Below are 14,424 nucleotides of genomic sequence, written 5' to 3'. Positions count from 1 at the left end.
AAACATGCTGTACTTAAAATAATGTAACACTGAGGTTTGGCTTAGGGGTCCTTTTGATTCCTATGTGTTGCTAAATCGTGCCTTACACTGCTTTCTTCTTTGGCTTGTGTTTGGGTTTTTTTTGGTTTTTGCTTGTGTTTTGTTTTTTTTTTTTTTTTTTTTAATGATCAGAATGTAGGGCATTCTCATGTCTTTCTAAATAAAGAGCCTATAGAAAGCTGTTATGATGGACGTAATACCTGAAGTCATAGTTCCTTCCCCAAAGGAAACAAGAGGAGATGAGGAAAAAGAATCCATAAGAGATACATATGCATCTAACTACAGAGTGAAAGGCATGTTGATATTTCTGTGCAAAGATCCCAGCTTCACATCTGACTGGTGGGACATTTTATTTATGTCCCTACCTCCTCTTGGAAATACAATTTTCAGATGACAAATTGCTTTCCATCCTATCCTTTTTCTTGAACAATAGATACTGTGTTTGAGAAACAGCTTTTGAATGTAGAAAGCAGTGAGTCTGGTTGTTTTTTGGGGTTTTTTTTTTGGGTGGTTTTTTGGGGTTGTTTTTTTTTTTTTTTTTTTTTTTGTTTGTTTGTTTTTTGGGTTTGTTTTTTTTTTGAGGAGACACAATATACAAATAATTAGGGTTAGAGAATAGCATTTGCTTTATCATCAGTCTTGGATTTATGTGTTACATGTCCAAAATATAGAATGCCACAGAAAAAATTTCTCAGAATCACCGTTTGTAATGATACATAACATGTCTGTGTGCATGGCTGTCTATCTGTCACTTTCTGAAAAGATTACTTCTGTGTCTGTGTGAAATTTTTGAGTGCAATCCTGACCTCACTGACATTGACCTGAAAAAGATCCTGATATCTTTTGAGGATGTAGTGCTCGTTTCCTATGTGTATAATTTTAGGTGCCCAACAGTAAATTTCATGGTCAGATGAGCTCTTCAAAACAATGTGACACAGACCATTCTGTAAGGTTTCTACCATTTCAACCAGTGTTTATCACCAAACAGACTACATGCCTGTTAGAAATGATTCCACCAGCAGATTCCCTTCAGAAAGATGCTGAAAAGTATGAAAAAGTAAACAAAGTAAGGGAGTTCCTTCCTCCTTCTTCTCTCATTTCACTTCCTTAGTCACCATTTTTTACTTGAGCTTGAGTTCATCTCAACAAAAAATCCAGTGTAATCCTCAAATGTATTTTCTCTCTCTATTGGAGAGCTTTATTTATTATCAGATGGTTCTCTGCAAGAAGATTTTTTTGCTGACTCTGTTCCCTCAGTTGTGTCCTCATTGTCTCTCAGACCCTTCATTTTTCTTTGCTCTATTTGGTTTTTCTCAAGTGGGAATCACAGCGGTGATTTTTCTTGCCAAGTTATTGGTGTTGAATGGATGGTGTGTAAATCCTGTGAGGAGCTCAGTAAAAGTTAAAGCCTTTATAGTATTGCAAAACTCAATGTAAGCTGGCTTATGCTTCTTAGGAGTCTCTGCTAATTGTTTGGGTATTTAACAATAGCGAAGACTGCTGCATGGCAAAGCCTCATCTAAACCAGGTAGACTAAACCCAGTGATTTATGCAACATAAAATGAAAAAAAAATCACTTACTGCAGGCTCACATAATGCTTTTTGATTGTACCGTTGTATTTTTATTCATCAATTTCTCCTGGTGTTAGGAAGTGAGGTAATGCTGATCTGGGGTTTGTGTAAAAAGCAGTATTTTTCTGAATCCTGAAAGGGAACATTTTCTGGACTATAAACAGCACAAAACCTACTTAATAAGTAGGAGAATAGTGATGAATAATACTGCTTACCAGTTCTTGGATGGAGTTAGCTTTAACTGAGATTTCACAATGAAGAGAAAAGCATTTTCTGCCAAATAATAAACAGACCATCTATCTAAGGGCTGCAAGAACATAGTTTCATTATGCTCTGGATCAATGTCATCTTTGTTATTGCAGAACTAAGTTAAGATTGTTAAGTAAGTCTGAAGGTGTAATTTTATTTTTCGTCTATTTGACTTTCTAAGTTACTAATCTAAGCCATGTATGCTTACAGTTTTCCCTCTTACTAACAAAGGCAATTCAATATCCAGTTCATGATTATAGTACAGTTTTGAACCACACAGTAGACAACCACAGTAATTTTTCTTTTGGAATTTGTATGATAATTTCAAGGTGAGATATCTGCATAATGCATTGGACACACATATCTGTATACTTGTAGTTAAAATAACGTGCTTTAAATTTGTGTGCATATAGATTTTCTACTTGTAATAGTAGAAAATATTCTAACTAAATAAACAGATATTGATCTCTTAATAAAGAGATGATAAAGGGATAATGTACCTTTCAATAAATATGAATCGTAGGTGGGGTAATTTTTGTTTATATTGTAGCTGGTTAGTTTTAAATCTTTTAAAGCAATATATTTGTCTGAAAGGCCACTCATGCTATTTTGCTGATGTCTGGAAGGGACATTTTTTGCTCTCTTCTGACTCCATTGACCAAAATAAAATAAAACCACAAGATGTCAAACAAGGATAGATGAGGAGAAGAAAGAAAAACTCTTGCATCAGTGATAGAAAATTACGCATTGAAGCTACGTGGCTTAGGCAACTTACTTATTAGGTTTATAATTAACTTATAAGCTTATAGTGACTAGATTTTATAAGCTATAGTGGCTAGATTTATAAGCTTGGAGTGACTAGATTTTATCTAGAGCTTGTAGCTCTAGATTTTCAGTTGTCACAATTTGCAGCATTGCTATTAGAGTCACTAAAACTGAGCCACAACTCTTTATTGGAAAATAAAATTCTGAATTTTAAAATGACCTTGGAAAAATAGTGCTGGAAACAGGTTTTAAATTATCCGCCAATTCCATAAAGGCTTTTTTCACAGAATTAACCGAGAGTTTCCTGAATACAGTTCAAAAAGTGTGTGTTTGCAGATGGGTCACAGTCGTTTCAGCTCTGGACGTCTTGACGCCAGGAGAAGTCGGAAACTACACAGTATTTGTGAATGCAAGATTTTGCATTTAGATAGGTTTGGGCTGAACGATCTGAAAAAGCTCCCATAAGCACAGAGCTCCTTACTGTCTGTGTGTTTGAGAAGGCTGAAGAGCTCTGTTTATTGCCACAAAGGGCCTGGAATAAATTATGTTTAGTAAATTGGCCCCAGGTTTTCTTGTTTCAGACAGAAGCTTCGGAGCAATCTGTTTTATAGGCTCCACTAGATGTGACCAATTGCGGGGAGGTGACACCTCGTTTCGGGACGTGCCATGGCACATGTGCCAGTCAGGTCTGGCCCCTCTCTCTGTCAGGATGGCAACCCACCCGCAGCTCCACTTTCTGTCTTCTGGCAGCGTTACCCACAGCCCGGTCCCAATTTATGGGCCCCGCTGGGAGGTCCAAGCAGGATGGAGCCAGGCTGCTCAGCCCCTCTCAGCCTTGTGCCTCCCGCCCCTACATGGGGCAAATAAAAGCTCCTTTATTCCGCTGGAAATGCCCCCTTTTCAGCGAGGTGTGTGCATGGCTTCCTTCCCTGGTCGGTCTTGCAGGTGATAATTAACACAGTGCAGTGCTATTTCCTAGCTGAAGCCAAGGTGGGGAAGCAACTTTAGCCTCGGCATTTTTCTTTTCAGACTCTTTTTCCTCATTTATTTTGGATCTGTTCATGGTGAGGAAGTTTTAGAAGGTGTTGGTCCTTAGCTCAAGTATCAAAGAACTGAACAAACCAGTAATTTTTCCTTCTCTGACCAAATTCTTCTTACTTTTGAGGGGAGGAAGGAACGGGGTAGTAGAATTTGCTTTTAGGATTTATGTTTTATTTCTGCTCATGGGACTGTTTGCTTCGGATCAGTGTGACTGTGGGTCTTTTCAGCACAGGACGCTGATGGACATTGCTTATGTTAGAGAGAGGAAGGATATTTCCTGAAGATTAATGGCAAGTTAGTTGGCCTGAAGTTCATTAACCTGAGCTAGACTGTTGGAAAGACTCTGTGTGGAAGCTGGAATTGTATTAGAGGATCATCATAAACTAAAAATATATGTGACAATCTGGCCAGATTGCAATGAATCTAAAGACAGGGTTGGCTCGAGCCCACAGAGCAGCTGCCTCCAGTGTAAACTAACCAACCGCCTTGTGAAGGCAAATGGTTTTTCAGAGACATTATTCAAATAAAAGGAAAAAGAGGGAAAAAAAAAAAAAAAACAACCAAAAAAACCTGAAGGTTCCCATTAGCAAAAAATGCCTAAATGAAAAAGTGAGATTGTGAGCTATGGCCAAAGGCCTGAGTTTGGTGCTGATTCTCAATCAATTCAGCAAATGACAGTGCATTGACAAAACTGGTTTTTTAGTCAAATTTAGTCTTGATTCTTCACAGTAATTTGCCTCAAGAAAATGAACCCCAAATCCTTTGGTGAATTCCCTGTTGACTGAGGCCCAGACCTTCAGGCCATGATGTCTCAACATGCTTGCAAGTGAGACTGGCTCCCACTTAATTGCTTCTTTTTGAAGTGTGGTTTGTCACTATCATCCTGCTGAAGATGGACAGGGCTGGTGTCTCACCTTCATATATTCTTCCCCCTCCTCCCCTCCCCCTCTGTTCCCCTTCTTCCCCCTAAATAGATTTTTTTAAGGAAGTTTAACCCTACGAGAGTCCAATCCACATCAGTCTTTTGCTGTGCACCTTCAAATAGATGTGTTGGCACAGAAGAAGTAAGGGCCTTCTCTTCAGATCTCATTCTGTAATAAAGGGAAGGGAAAGATGAAACAGGCATTTCATGTTTGTCTGTTTTCTCGCCATGTCATCTCATGAACATGCACTCCCCTTGGCCAAGAGTAGTACATTCAGACACTGAATGTCAGTGTTGAAGAGGGGACTGAGAAGAATGAAGCTCAGTGTTCCGCAATAGGAGCTACGCTTTGGGCATTTTACAAATTATTTCCCTCTTTCTCTTTCACCATCGTGCTCTTCTTGCACACTTCTTTGTCTTTTACTATTAACAGAAGTTCTGGAGGCTCAGAAAGCCCAAGTTTCATCTAAGAGAGATTTTCTCTGTTGGAGAAAACTGTTTCCATGCTTTCACGCCATGGTTCTGGGTGCTGCTGTAGCTCAGAGTTGCCTGACCCCGGGCTGCAGGAGCTCGAATGCTAGACCAGGGGCCACGAGCTGTGCTGCATCCCTCATGGGCTTGTAAGGAGCCTCTCTTTTGATGTCTGTGCAAGCGCTGGCTGACGTGGGCGCTAGGATTGCTCTTTTAATCAGGCAGTTCCAGTACCTTTCAGAAAATAATTTTCATGGCAAGTCATGAGCCATTAATCTCCTGACTAAGCATAACATTTCTTTACTCCTTGGTTTTACAGCATTACTCAAACACTGATATTTTTAATTTCACCAGCTGTCTCCCTTGACCTCTAGCATCATGCACTTGCAGGAGGAAGGATCTGGTCTTACAAGTATTTTCATACTCTGATCTCTGTGATTTATTAACCATCAAGTTTTGCCTTCAGAACTCAAGACACCATTTAAAATAATTTCTTGTGCAAAAGTGGAGTTATTGGGCAAAAGAGATCCTTGATAGCTGGGTACAAAGGACACCAGGATTGCTGTTGCTGTTTTCTTTTCAACTACTGTGCTGTGTGACCTTGAGGAAATAGGTTCACTGCAGCTTTATGGTTCTGTTTTTGCATAGGGAAAATAAGGACAGGGATAATTGCTTTCATTTGTAAAACACTTCAAGATTTATGGACTATGAATGACTCTTATTAAGTGAAAAGTGCTGCAAAGCTGGCTTAGTTGCACATTGTGCTAACAAAATCTCATATCAGCCCATTGACCCCAGCCTGAAATACTCATTAAAGTTTGTAGGACGTTTTGGTGGATGAGTTGCAGTTATTCTGCTGGAAATATCATACTGAAAGCACTTTTAAATCCATCATCTGCACTGACTTTTTTTCTATTAAAACTAAACACAACTGCTTGTTCTACCCAATTTTCTTAGTTTATTTATGAAAGTTTTGATGGGTATGTACTCATTGTTAATGCTGCTTGTATCCCCATGGCATCTGAGACCTTACAGTTCATTCCAGTCATAGCATAAACATAAAATAGCTTTAGTACTGAGATAAAAAGTTATAAAACATTAAGATATCCAGTCAACTGGTATGAACTAACAAGTTGCGTGGTCACTTTTGAATGGCAAATATTCTTTGTGTGGATACTGTATTAATTTAATTTGTGCTTGAACTTTAGCTATGCTAGACACTGGTGTTGAAAAGTTTACATATTTTTCCAATGTCAAAATGTGTAAATTTAGTATTAAAGAAACAAAACATTTTTACTTGTACTGGAGAAAAAAAAATCCTTTTGTAGCAAAGAAATTAAATGAGCTGCTCTTTAAAGGTAGGTCTGGCTTGCTTACAGAATTATTATTTATGCAGTAATGCAGGTCTACAGATGTTTTCCTTTTTTTCTTCCAGATAAAACTTGGGTTGTTTGAAAAGTGGGGAGATAGTGCAAAAGAAGATGCAGAAGAAGAGAGCAGAATGAGAACTTTGCAAGTGCCACATGCCTACAGCCTGCTGTCTTTAGTGATGCTGTTCCTTCCAGTCACTGGAATGTCAAAACAAAATATCCTAAGACTGAAGCTTTCCTAGAAAGGTAAACTTTTCAGTGTTTTTTTCTGATTCTGCTGCTTTTGTTTTGATGTGATGTTGCCAGCAGTTCATTTGTATTACTTACCAGGAAAACAAATCAGACATACAAAATAGAAGCCTTAAAGATGGATGAATTCTGCCTAGGGACGGTATTAAATTCTGTTTTTTTTTTTTTTGTCATGTAGAGGCACATGTTTCTGAAATACAGCTGTCTTTTTAAACTATTATTTCTGTTTGCTCCAAGAGGATGTTAACAGACTACATAAATTAGAGGGGAGTTATACTTGAAACACTCCAAGCTGCATTGGAGATATTTCCATGTGGCTGGTGGGGATGATGTGAGACATGGAGGACATTCACGTCTTCCTAGATCATCAGAGAAAGTTGAGAGAGCTGCCTAAAGTGTTTCAAGGGGCCTGACATTTATTTTTGTAATTCTTTTTCTATCACTACGTTGGTATGTTAAACTCCACATATGTGGTTTTCTTTCTCCTTGCCTGTTTGGATCACAAAACCGTGTTTCTCTGTTCAATTTCTTAGTCTTGTGTGTAGTTCTAGTTGGGAATGGTATCTGAGGAGTTTCAACACAGACACATTTATGTATTAATGGACAATTTTTTAAAGGAGATAGATTTCATGTTGCTTTGAATGTAGATTACACCTCCACATGCACAGAGATGTGACACTGATGCTGTCTTCTTTAGCTAAAACAAATGCTCTCCAGTTAGTTATGTTTCATCTATGTCAGCACCCTGCCCTTACGGGAGCTATTTCTGCTCTGTTTTTCAAACTTATGTCTTCCTATGCATTGCAGAATTGCACTCAGGATGGTGTGATGGGACAGGCTGTAAACCCTTCATCGGGGCTTATGATACGTTTGTCATGAGTTTAACACCCAGAGGAATTTATTGAGTAAGCAGAATGACATGCTATTTATTTACAAGCTTCTCTTTTGCTAGATTTGCATGCCACTGTGCATGCTATTCCACTGTGTAGAGATGTGTTTGGATGTGTTTGTGTGAGAGAGACGGAGGAAGCAAGATCAAGGGATCTTGACAACATTTTTATAAATTCCGGAAACAGTTGCACTCACTGAAGCCAATGAATACAGAAACTGAAAACCTGACATGCGTTATGAAAGTTAGCAGTAAAACCCTCCTAACATACAGCCAGCCTTCTCACAGCTAGGCCTTTTGAGATAATTCCCAAAAGCAGCATATACCATATGGCAATGGCATTTATTGTGGATTTGACACTCACGATTAGTGAATTCCTCTCAACTTCAAAAGCAGATAGCCTTTGGCAAAATCCTGATGGATGCATTTGGCAGGTAGAGAGGGGGAGAAAAAAAAATATTGAAGTCAACACAGGAAAAAAAGAAATGTCTGAAATCTTAGTTTAGAATAGTGCCAGAGAGCTGCTGGAAGTGGTTGGGAAAATGCCTGAGCTCGTTTAAAAAGACAATGAGCAGATGATTGATATTTAGGCCCTGACCCAAACTTTTATTAGCAACTTTATAAACCTTTCAGTTTGGCTTGAGGGATACCGTTTCCTGTCCAAACTTATCCACCTCTATCCCTGTAGGGGGGCAAATCAACAACAGATACAGATGCAAAATAGCACATAAATCTTAATTTGGAGAGCTGTGATGGAACTGAAAAGCCAGAAGAAAGAGAATTACGAGAATTTATTGTGCCTTGTCTTACTTTTCTTGGGGGGGTGGAAGGTGTGTATTTTTCCACATGGATCAAGAAAAAATTCATTGCAGTTTTTCACACTTAGGTATTGTAAATGATACCAGTATGGCTTATCATAATTAAACCATATTTTTGTTGTTGATATCAGGATGTCAGATGTACTGAATATTTAATAAAGTTGTCAGAATTAAGTCCATCTTGCTTCCCCCAAGTGTTTCAGACAAAAATAATTCCAAGGTTTCTGTAAGATGTAGGAGAAATGAGCTGTCTTGCCAGTTCTCATAAGATTGTTAGTCATGTCACTGACAAGTCCTGGCATCTCTGTTATTTGGAATTATGACTTGAAATATCATGAGGAGGAGAATACAAGGTTCTTTCCCTTCTTTGTGGGAAACAGACGAAAACTGGCAACATCAGGCAGTTCCAGAAAGCTGGTCACATGTGTGTGTTTGAAGGGAAGTTTTCATTCTCCTCAAGGTGCAGTGTGTTTATGGCATAGGTCCATCTTCCCAGAGGAGCTGAGCATTTGCTGGGGCAGGAGAGCTGAAAGTAAGCAAGATTTTGCTCCACAGTTACTGAATCTCCCAGCTGCATCAGTCAATGGTGGATGGGGAAGAGGGAGAGGGTGGGGTAGTTAAAGATGTGTCTGTAACTGCAGGAGTGCTTCAAGAAACCACAGCATGTCACAGCTCCTTTGTGTTCAGACAGAAATTAAAATTTTAGACCTTCTCTTAATGGCAGTTACAGGTTTTCATCTTCTCTGGGTTTTCATCTTCAGAAGTGGGAATCTGTGCTGGAAATGTTAAGATATTCCAGCGAGTCATGTGGGGATCAATGCAATACAATGCATTTCCTTTATTGCATGCCCTACTCTAAAAATGTGTTCTAAAAAATTGTGCATGTATAAAACTAAAGCTACACACAACTCAATTGAAATGTGTTGTAATACAGAATCAAAGTCATATATTCTCCACCTCTGTTAATATAATACACTATGATCTTTAATCACATATCCTTTATTCCCACGTTTTCCCTGATCCATTAGTTGAAAAATTCTCTTCTTCACTTATACTTAACTTTTAGATACTGATTCATGTCATTACTATCCCAGAAATTGTCACTGCTTGCTCTTGTGATGTTTTTAGGGTGCTCGCTCTGCATAGACATTACTTAATCTATGCATCTTAGATACTTCTACAAGTTTGAGGTGCTTCTATTTTTATGTTATAGCTTTAATATGCGGAGGAGCTAACAAACTGTCTTCTAGTAGAAGATTGACATCTTTAGAAAACCAGGGGATGAATTATTCCTGATTTTCATACTCTTTGTCTAGCTCTGCTTTCAGTCTAAGAGAAACTGTGTGTATTTATCATTCATTTTCGTGCACCTGGACATAGCCTGTGACCTTCATCCAAACTGCAGAACTCCTTAAGCACAGAAGTGACATTCAGCTTCCCTAAGAAGTGCATCCTCCTTGTCTGCTGCATCATTTAACATGCTCATTCCAACGTCTAGAGCAGATGCAGAAGGTTTTCATATACCAGTCTCATTCATTAATGTCATTTTCAGGACAGCATCAGTTTTGTTACTAAAGAATGGAAGAGTCTGTGTCCTAATTCATGTATGTTTAATTCATACAGTGTAGACAGTCGTGTCTCTATCTTCTGAGTAATAATATTTTTTAATTAATTGAGAGGTACTTCCATACATATTTTCTGAGTGTATCTCTAGGTTCTACTTTATAGGGGAAAGTAGACTATAGCCAAACGAGAAGATTGATTGCCGTCTCAGGAAAAAAACCCAAAAATTAAATATTTTCCACTTTGTGGCTATCCTAAAATTTCCCTGCAGAAATGCAGATTCCTAACTGCAAATGTAACCCTATTGATTTGATTTACTTTGCTGATTTTCATGGACATCTTAGTTAGTGTAGTCTTTTTTTCTCAGTGAATGCAGTTATTTTACAGAAGTGTGCACCCTGGTTTATTGGCTGAGGGAGATGCCCCAGCCCAGATTTGGATGTTGTCTCCAGTGACATTCACAAACATATATCATTCCCATGTGGGAATGTGCCCACGCCCCAGAGCATGCCATGCTTGCTGTGAGCAGTGGTGACTTGGTCACAGAACCAGGAATCCTCCACTGTGACACAGTACATAGGAAAAAGCACAACTGAAGGTAACCTTTGGCTTTTAAAAGAGGATTTACTTAGCACTGTTAAAAACAACTATGGTAGTAATATCAATCTAATCAACAAGAGCATTATTCTCAGCTGATTTGTTTTTCTCCACATTGAATGAGCTAAGATGCAGTCTCACTCCCACTGAAGTCATGGCAAGTGTTTGGCTACTGAAGTAAATTGAAGCAAGATCAAATTCACACTCCTCACTTTCTTTCTTCATCTTGCATAAGTAAACTGAAGACAGGCAGTTCTTTCTCCTCTGCTGAAGGATGACAGTGCTAAATCATCTGCTCCACATGGAAATTAGCCACGTTTAAAGCATTGTTTAGTTTCATGCAGTGTTTTGCACACAGGATTTTTCTTTCCCCTAAGAGTGATCCATTCTTTTACCATGGTGAAAAAGCAAACAGAGAACATTTTGGTGCCAGGAATTCTTTTGAAAATTTGACTGGATGAGTACACTTGCCTAAAGTTCAGAAATGGTCCTTTGAACATGCTACTTTACAATGTCATGCATTCTGTTCTCTATTGTTTTTGCTTTAAACCTGTTTCATTTTATAACTGATGAGATGCTTGACTGTTGCATCAGAGCAGTTAGTTTGTTCAGTTTCAGTACAGCTGGCTTATCTCCATGTCACGCATCATTTAATTATCCATACAAAACATAGGTAAAACTATGTACAGCTCCTTGAGCCTCACTTAAACTGTCTGTGACACTGCAGTAATCCCAGTTCCCTGACGGGGTGTTGCACAACTATGACTGGTTGGAACGTGTTAAACTGGTGATGTAGAAGAGAGCCTAGAAATGAGTTTGCATTTTGCAGCTGTGCTTGCTCTGCTGGAAGAGGAAGCAAAACCAGACAAAGCCCTGCTCCTGTGGTAGTATCCGCAGCTGTAAATCTGAATGCTTATGAAAAACAAGGAAAGTGTGTTGAGTGAAGAAATGGTGTTTTCCTCTTGTTTGTTATTTAATTAATTTTTGGTGGTTTGTTATCTCTCAGAAAAATCTATCTCAGATTCCTTTGCGGAAAAACATGAAGTGTTTATGTGAGAGTGAAGATCCTGCTACTGGAAGATTGTATAGTTACGCAAAAGAATTTGCCTGTTTTGTCTCAAAAATGCTTTCTGGAGGCAGTTATCATTGAGACTTATAATATACCCGAGATTGATGATGGATGGGCACTGCTGTCCATGCAAGGAAAGGCTCTCGTATGTGCATAAACTAAATATAAATGTGAAGGCATTTATAAATAGAAAAACCAGCAAATTTCTTACAGACTTTTTTTTTTCTTTTTTTAAGCTAGTGAACTTGAAGGTCAGATCCAACTATATGTTGCATTTTCTGTCATATAATTATCATATATATAATGTCCTGGAGAGCAGCTTCCAGTCACTGACATCAACAGTTTATATAGCAGTTGAACTAAGAATAACCTGGGAGAACTGACCCATATCAACCTCTTAAGTGTAAACTGTAGCTCACAACAGTTTTTGTGTTTTCATGGTCACAGAAGGGCCTCAATTGGGTAAAGGAAGAATTGTGTTCAAAAAACACAGAACTATTCTGCTGAGTGTTCACTTTATTAAATCTTGGAAAATGAGAGGAAACAAATCTGGAAGAGTGATACTTGGCAAATAATTTTTGCTCCTTTGTAAAAAGAAGGAAGGGACAACATCAAAAACAGCTTCCCTAGAAGAATGCGGGGAAGATACATGATAAGTGGCATCAGCTCGGAAGAGAGTTTAAAACTCTTTATTGGAATACTTTTACTAATGACATCTGTTAAGCAAATCCAATTCAGAGCAGTTTTAGCCATCCCAACATTATTCTGCTACACACCAAGGGGAGAGCGTGATCAGCCTGACGTCAGTGTCTGTCTAGCAGTGGCCATCTGTGGTCACGATGCAGGTACTCAAGTCACATCCTGCTTCCCTTTCCTCCCTCCCCATTTCTGCAGTTCCATTTAGAGATGAGTTCCCCAAAGAAAGGTCGAGGAGTATAATCTCTCCTGTACTCACAGTCCTTTGGAGATAAATACACAAAGACATAGCAGAAACAGACAGAAGTTCCTTTCTCAGTCAAAGAGATTGGCTAACACTGTTTAAGGGAGACAATTCTGAAGATGGTGGGAGTGACAGAGGTACATCTTTGCACAAATTTGAAAACACAGACATTCTGCTTTCTGAACAAAATCCTGGCTATACCAGAATTTTGCACGGTGTTGAACCACAGAGTTTGAGAGCTAAGAGGTTATTGAAGGCATCAAAATTTTGTAATTAAATTATCTGGCCTTTTTAGGATGGTATTAACTCTTCCTGTGCATCATCCAGGCAACCTGGATTTCTTTCAGAAAGAAAGAAATCTCACTAAATCTGTAACAGAGCATTAGCTTACATGACATCCTACCCCAAAGTAGTAAGTTTAAATACTACTAATAAAAAATGTCCCCCACCAGTATTAAATAAAAGCCTGCAATTGTACACTGAGAACATCCCTGGGTCATGTCACCCAGATTTGAATTTGACAAGGGTTGTGTGTGAGGGTGCTTGTGCCTGCTCTGTCAAGGGAAGCTCTGGTGTTCCCAGGTTCCCGAGTGATGGATCTGCACTTGGTGTCTGTTGGGGCTCGGGGTGCCCAGGGCCACGATGAGTTCCCTGACCGGGCTGGGGACGGCGGGCGGGGCTGTCCTGTGCCGCGCTCTGGGTTCTGTGACATCGCAGGCGCCGTGTCACAATGGGGGCAGCTAGAAAAGGCCCCAGCGGGTGCCGCTGCCCCAGTAGAGCCTGGGCAAGCGGTGAGTGCACAGCAGTGAGGAGACGGGGCTGGGGGCTGGAGGAGGGCTGGGGGAGAAGCGCCGGTACCTGGGGCTGCCCCCGCATCCAGGGCCCAGCCCCGGCGGGAGCGCCTCGCTGAGGGCGCGCTGCTTGCTGGGGCAGCGGTGCGGGCCTTGCCAGCTGCCGGGGGCCCTCTCCTTCCTGCCGCCACATCCCTGCTGCTCCTGCCCCTCATTGTCCGTCTCCATTCCGGCCCCACTGAACCCCTTCTGTGTGTCCTCCTGCAGACCATGGCTTTACTGTCACTGCTCTTCGTGCTCGTGCAAAGCCTGATCCAGTACCCCCAGCCGGCTGGGGATGGGCTGGATGAGGCCACGCACCAGCGAATGAAGGAGCGTCAGGAGCTGCTGGCCCGTGAGATGGCTCAGCTGCTGCAGGAGCTGGAGCGGGGGCCCCTGGAGCAGCAGGACGAGGGCTGGGGAGCCGTGCTCTTTGGTGCCCTGCAGCAGTGGCCGTTCTGGGTTCTTGCTGGCGTCCTGCTCTTCTTGGGCCTGTGGTTTAGCTGCAGGAGAAGGAGCTGTGACACCAGCAGCAGCAGCAAGGACCAGAGCTCCTGCAAGACCTTGGGAGATGAGAAGAACAGAGCAGAAAGAAGACGGCACTGATCCAGAGGAAGGTGGAGAAAACACTGATGTGACTGTGGAGGCAGATGACAGCAGCACTGAAAATGACAGAGAAGGCAGTCCTGTGGCTGTAGGTGAAGGAGACAATGATGATGCCATTGAAGGCAATGATGATGTGAAGGTGAAGGAAGATCTTTGAGCATTTGGCCCGAGATCCTGCTGCCCACCTAGAGGCGCTGAAAGCTTATGGTCGGCTGCGACTTCGCCTCTGGATGTTGCTCTCCAGCCACTGAGAGGAGTTCCCTGCACAGAGCTGTGCTGGGGGGGGTCACACCCGATGGCAGCCACGTGAACGCTGCGTAATTGTTGCATTTGTCACTGGCAATCCTGAAGCTGCTTTCCTGCTCCTGTGGAAGGAAGATGCTGCAGCACATGGATTCGTTGTGCAGACACATCTCTGAGTGGCCTTGCTCTTC

At 40.8% G+C, this 14,424-nt stretch overlaps 2 protein-coding genes across 2 annotated transcripts in view; both read left to right on the top strand.

Moving 5' to 3' along the window:
* LOC137467044 (serine/threonine-protein kinase pim-1-like) overlaps positions 1–8,291 on the top strand; it is a 33,083-nt gene extending 24,792 nt beyond the window's left edge. The window contains exon 7 of the mRNA XM_068178603.1: positions 8,256–8,291. Within this exon, the coding sequence (XP_068034704.1) occupies positions 8,256–8,291 (36 nt within the window). The remainder of the gene's footprint in view (positions 1–8,255) is intronic.
* LOC137467049 (serine/threonine-protein kinase pim-1-like) overlaps positions 1–14,424 on the top strand; it is a 135,748-nt gene that overhangs the window by 32,138 nt on the left and 89,186 nt on the right. The window lies entirely within an intron of this gene.

This window comes from Anomalospiza imberbis, unplaced genomic scaffold (assembly GCF_031753505.1).
Source record: "Anomalospiza imberbis isolate Cuckoo-Finch-1a 21T00152 unplaced genomic scaffold, ASM3175350v1 scaffold_51, whole genome shotgun sequence".
In the NCBI taxonomy this organism is placed as follows: Eukaryota; Metazoa; Chordata; class Aves; order Passeriformes; family Viduidae; genus Anomalospiza; species Anomalospiza imberbis.
Note: the sequence above shows the minus strand (reverse complement) of the source record. Positions and strands in the feature narration are given on the sequence as shown.